Source organism: Jatropha curcas, chromosome 6, assembly GCF_041381405.1.
Source record: "Jatropha curcas cultivar XTBG-Jc1 chromosome 6, XTBG_Jcur_1.0, whole genome shotgun sequence".
Lineage (NCBI taxonomy): Eukaryota > Viridiplantae > Streptophyta > Magnoliopsida > Malpighiales > Euphorbiaceae > Jatropha > Jatropha curcas.
Window position 1 is genome coordinate 7,823,290 of NC_143156.1, and position 6,365 is coordinate 7,829,654.

Genomic DNA, 6,365 nt, shown 5'->3' on the forward strand with positions numbered 1-6,365 from the left:
TGCCTTTTCGAGTCTCTTCTAGAACATTAATCAGAGGTGGTGTGGGTTTCAGATTCTACAAAAGGTCTGATTGTTGAGTATGACCACATCTTCTGAAGTTGCAGGCAAGTCTTGAGAAACTGTATTCAAATCAAAAGGAAGGACGGTATTCATAGTATTTGTGGATTAAATTTTAGAGTTGTGAACTCATCCCTATTTAAATGAATTCACTTTAAAAATTTTGGCTCCAAGTTTCGTTTTCTATGTACAAATTTAGACAAACAAAATAAAGAATTTGCGGTTGAAAATTTTGGCTCGAAAGTTTCTTTCAAATCTCACACCCATGTTTTCAATCCAAATTTCAGATTGAAATTTTATTGGGCAATTAAAGTAAAATAGCCCACAGTTTTTTTATTATTAAAAGTCTAAATAAATAAAACTCTTTATTTAAAGTAAGACATATTTTCTCTCATTATTTACTATCTTTCATTGAAATTTAGAGATCACTTTAATATCTTTTTCAAAAATAAATTAGGAATAAATTAACGAAAATATCACTTTTTTAATTTTAGCTAAATTTTGACCTTCTATATAAATACGACGAAGGGAGTAATTTTTGTCGTGTGTGTTAACTATTTGTGGCATGGTCAATTTAGCTTTGTTCAATTGAATTATAGCAAGTGGAGGTAATGAGTCTATTAAGGCAAAAAAAAAAACAAATATTTTCTGAAGTCAATGCAAACCTGAAATAGCTTGAATCCGATCCAAGCAAACCAAATTCCCGTTGTGAGTGACATAAGCATGACGTGTCCTAAGTAAAATACTTCTCTTCCATACCATTTAGTATGGCATTTGATGCGCTGAAAGGCAAGTCCATCACAACAGTTGGTGCAAACAATCAAGCAATGATCTAACGGTAGTAGTTGTCCCAAGACAGAAGTCCATGTGCTTAAGACCAAGTTGTGGTTAAATTGGGGTGCTTCGAGTAATGTGATTAAATTAAAAGATTTATGCAAGAACACTTTTTTTAAGTGCCCATTTCAGCACCATTTCATATAAATGAATTTAAAATTTAAAATTTAAAATAAAATTCATTTATTTTTTTAAATATTCTTAGCATCATAATTTTATAAGACTATCAGGATGAAAAGCTTTATCATAAATATTTTGATTATTTAAATTTATAGAATTTATTTGAAAATTTCTTATTTTTTGGTAAAATTTGATTTACTTATATTCAAGTGTATAGAATTGAATTCGTAGAATTGAATTTTTTTTTATTTTTATATTAAATATAAAAATTTAAATTTATAAGTAAATTTCACAAAATTTTGTGAAATCTGTTTATTTCAAATATGGAGTTCATATCAAACTCAAAATTGCATATTGGAGTTTCAATTGGTAATAATTGTATGTTGTTGGTACTAATCTATAAATACTAATACAAATGGAAGAAAGTAATTGTGTTATTCTAAAGTAAAAATTAGAAGTACAATAAAGCATGTGATCTCTGAGTTAATAATATAATAGAGTAAAGTATTATTTAGCTCACGACCTTTGTTAAATTTACTATTTTGTTCTTTTATTTTAGAAGCTAATCGTATTGTTTTGAATTTAAAATTTATATAATTAAAAGTTAAACGGTTTAAAACTTAAATTTGCCTAATTATTTCTTACAGATTATTTTTAAATAATTAAATAAAAGGTCTCTCTTTAAAATGGAGAGACTTTTTAATTGGAAGAATATTAAATTTGAATGTTATATAATTGGTTCTTCAAAATAGAGAGATGAGCTATTAAATTTGATAAACCCTCAGGGACTAAGTAATATTTTATCCTATATAATATTATAATTTCATGTAAAATAATTTACTTACTCGTCTCATGAAAATAATATGAATTTTTTTTAACTTGTCTAAAATTATAATATTTTATTTTTTAAAAAAGAATAATCTTTATATTTTTTTATTATTAATCTAATTTTAAAATAAAAAATTAATTAAATATGATCTTTCACATTTATAGTTTAGAAAAAAATTAGAAAAAGAATAAATAAAAATTATGATTTAACTATATTTTTTTAATTTATATGAAAGTCGTGTATTTTTAATTAATTATATTTTTTTAATCTGTATGAAAGTCAAGGAAGATGATAAAATAAAAAATAATATCTTCAAGATAATAATATAATGTACATGTATGTGAAATATGTAATAATAATTATTCTACATATATTCTAATTAGGGAGCAAGTATGATTATGATGGTTGTGGGAGCTGGGGATAATTCCCCAACATACCCACCAACCACAAACTCAACCGCTGCAGACTGCTGAGATGTCAATCTTTCGGCCCCAGCAATAGGTATACTTGCCCTTTCATTCTCTCTCTTGTCTTTTCTCTCTATAAAATAACATCTTCTTCTGCTTACTTTTCTAATCCTCGCAACGATCCTATCTTCGGATTCCCATCCGCCTCTCTCTCTTTTTTCTCACTCCATTTTGAAAAAAGAAAATTAAAAAAAGCATAATGGGCAGCATTGAAACAGAGAGAGCTACTGTTGGATGGGCTGCAAGAGACCCATCTGGGATTCTTTCTCCTTATACCTATACTCTTAGGTAATTCTTGATTCAGTTCTATTTATGTTCATTTTTCTTGATATATTTGTATCAGTAATTTCATATTTCTCTATTGCTTCGGAACATTTTCTTTTTTAAATGCAGAAACACAGGCCCAGAAGATGTTTTGATAAAGGTTCTCTGTTGTGGAGTCTGTCACACTGATATTCATCAGATCAAAAATGATCTTGGCATGTCACGCTACCCTATGGTCCCTGGGTAGTCTCTCCATCTCCATCTTGGCTTTTTATTTTCTTAATCAGGATTTTAATGTTTCATTTATTCTGATAATCGTGTGGGTTATGGTACTTTTTTATTTATACAGGCATGAAGTGGTTGGTGAGGTGGTGGACGTAGGATCAGAAGTGACGAAATTTACAGTAGGAGATGTAGTTGGAGTTGGAGTAATTGTTGGATGCTGCAGGAATTGCCATCCATGTAAATCAGATATTGAGCAGTATTGCAACAAGAAAATCTGGTCTTACAATGATGTTTACACAGATGGAAAACCTACTCAAGGCGGCTTTGCCCAATCCATGATTGTAGATCAAAAGTAATTATAACCCAACTTCATTTTTATCAAAAACATTATCTTTATTGACTTAAAGGGGAGAAAAATCAATTTCCAAGAAATTGGGATTTTCTGATAATTCTAAATCCACAAATAAAATTGGTTATCAGGTTTTAATTTCTGATTTTCTGCACTGCAAGGTAGATATTCGATATTGAACATGTCTGAAAACTGTATTTTTTAAAATTATTGGGAGTGTGTTTGAGATCAAGGGTTGCAAAAAGCTTAATATTTTTTATGTGCTTGCAGATTTATTGTGAAAGTACCAGAAGGGATGTCATCAGAACAAGCGGCACCATTATTGTGTGCTGGGGTCACAGTTTATAGCCCACTTAGCCACTTTGGGTTGAAGCAGAGTGGGTTAAGGGGAGGGATATTAGGACTTGGAGGAGTAGGGCATATGGGGGTGAAAATAGCAAAGGCAATGGGACATCATGTTACTGTGATAAGTTCTTCAGATAAGAAGAGAGTGGAGGCATTGGAGCATCTTGGTGCTGATGAGTATTTAGTTAGTTCAGACACAACTAAGATGCAAGAAGCTGCTGATTCTCTTGATTATATAATTGACACTGTGCCTGTTGGTCATCCTCTTGAGCCTTATCTTTCTTTGTTGAAACTTGATGGGAAGCTGATTTTGATGGGTGTTATTAATACCCCATTACAGTTTGTCAGTCCTATGGTTATGCTTGGTGAGTCTTTTTATCTCTCTCATGTTAATTCTAATTTAAAGAAAATGGAAAAGAGTGATATTTTTTTTTTATTTTGGGAGTTTCGATATGAAGATTGACAACAGATGCTGAAGATCTTTTGTGGGAATTTGCTTTCCAATTTTTCTCTTTAACTGTTAGGTTTAGATAAAAATGGATGTTATGCTTTTCTATATGATTATATTTGATTGCTTCTTGCTCTGTTTTTGCCCTGCCTTTAGAAAATTCAATACACCTTCAAAATCTATTATGTGGTTGAATGTATATGCACTTTTGGATATCGATATTAGCAGTTCGAACTTCTATATATACAGTGCCTTTTTTTTATAATTTCTGATTTTTATTTTGGTGCATAGGAACTTAGTAGTTTCTGATTTAACAAAAGAGATATCAATATTTATTTGAAAAAAATATTTTTTTAGATTTGATCTTGTCTTAATTTCTTAAGATTTCAAATTAAAATTCAAAAATTCATGATTTTTAATTTGAAATTCACCCTCATTTCAAACAAGTGTCTATTAAATTTTGAAAACTCTGTTTCTTGGTGCAATTTTGTATAGGGAGAAAGATGATTACAGGAAGTTTCATAGGAAGCATGAAAGAAACAGAGGAGATGCTTGATTTCTGCAGGGAAAAGGGAGTAACATCAATGATTGAAGTTGTCAAAATGGATTACATCAACAAAGCTTTGGAAAGGCTCGAGAACAACGACGTCAGATATAGGTTTGTGGTGGACGTTGCAGGCAGCAAGCTTGAGGAATGAAGCAAATAAATAAACCAAAATCTTAAAGCTCAAAACTATAATGTGCTCTGTTTTGTGGTCTCTGTTTTGTTCGTAATAAAACAAGGTGAAGTGATGTTTTGGTTTCCAGTTGAATGCATTGTGGCTGTGGTGATCTGTGTGGTATTCTTGTCTCCTGACAATGAAAGATACCAAACTTTTTGTAATTGAAGGGAAAGGGTATTTAAATTATTGAAAAACATGTATCAATGTGACTATGAGAGGATAGACCTGGCCACTAATCGGTCTCAGTTTCAATGTTGAGTTAGAGATGATCATGGAGCAGATTTTGCAATATCCATATCTCATCCGCCGATAAAATTAATACCTATTGAATATTTGCATTGCATTAAATTGGATCGGGTAAATAAATAAAATAAAATAAATGAAAATAGCTTATTTTTTCAAAGAAAAAATTAATTAGATGGACCGCATAAATTATATGTCAACTTAAAAGCAATATAACGGAGTGTGGAGGACGTGAGCCAGGGGCTGAGGCACCGTTGGTGTCAATTGAAGAACATGATATAAAAATACGCAGTAACGAAAAGGTTAAGGTTGGAATAGGAGATGCAGGACGCGTTACTGCTGAGAATAATGATGAGGATGCAAGTGGTTCCCCTGTGAAACATAGAAGGAAACCGTCTTTTCGTAATATTGTCTTGAGAGGGGAAGACTTGGAGCATGATGATCGGAGTGCGGATGATGATGTCGAAGTGTCAAAGGATGAGTCTGATGGAGAAGGAAGTGATGATGATCATCCGGAGTGCCCAACTATGAGGGTTCCAAATACGGAGAAGCATCTTCTGAGGAATAAATGGAAAACAACTTTGATTATTAAGTTACTAGATTGCACTATTGGTTATGGTTTCCTCATCGGAAACTGAGAATTATGTGGAACCTGAAATCGCCTTTTAATCTTATTAATGGTTTCTACATGGTTAGGTTTTCTAACCAGACTGAATACGAACATGTGCTTTATGGTGGTCCTTGGCTGGTCGTCAATCATTATGTTACAGTTCAATGGTAGCATCCAAATTTTGACCCTAAAATTGTAAAGATAACAAATGCCTTAGTATGGGTTTGTGTTCCTAATCTTCCTGTGGAATATTATGATTAGAGGTTTTTAATGTGGTTGGGTTGTAAGATTGGTTCCTATCTGGGTTGATGAGACTACCTTGGATGTTACTAAGGGTAAATATGCTCGTATTTTTGTTGAAGTGGATCTTAATAAACCTTGATTATCAAAGTTTAGGCTCAGTTGTCGTGTCCGCCGTCTTGAATATGTGGGTGTCCACATCATTTGTTATCAGTATGGTTGCTATGGTCATAGATAGGAGGATTGTACTCTGTTGAATAGGGACATTGGAAACTCTAGATAGCAGGCGGCTATTGTTGCTGCTCCGGCAGAAGAGTTGGCGAGATATGGCCGATCAACATCAATGGTAACGGAGAATATTGCACCGGAAGTTACGGACAAGTTTGGTCCTTAGATGTTGGTCAAATGTCAGTGGCGTAAGTCAAGTAGGATTCTAAGTAATGCTCACTATAAGGGATTTGTTAAGGATGTGGTACAAGGTAATACAACTTTTTATACTACAAACAAGGTAAGTAAGAATCGTTTTACTGCCTTGTATGATAAGATTGTTGAGGAAGTGGTGTTTAATGAGGATCTTGTATTGGGCCTTCTGTTGGCCTCCCTGAGCTGCTT

The 6,365-nt window shown here is 32.3% G+C and overlaps 1 protein-coding gene across 1 annotated transcript; it reads left to right on the top strand.

The window, feature by feature from the left end:
• Positions 1 to 2,398: 2,398 nt before the first annotated feature.
• LOC105637089 (putative cinnamyl alcohol dehydrogenase 1) lies at positions 2,399 to 4,949 on the top strand. The gene is made up of 5 exons (XM_012220492.4): positions 2,399 to 2,595; positions 2,701 to 2,814; positions 2,921 to 3,148; positions 3,416 to 3,855; positions 4,434 to 4,949. Exons 1-5 carry the CDS (start codon positions 2,507 to 2,509, stop codon positions 4,634 to 4,636), a joined length of 1,074 nt encoding a protein of 357 aa, XP_012075882.1. The 5' UTR covers positions 2,399 to 2,506; the 3' UTR covers positions 4,637 to 4,949.
• Positions 4,950 to 6,365: the final 1,416 nt, after the last annotated feature.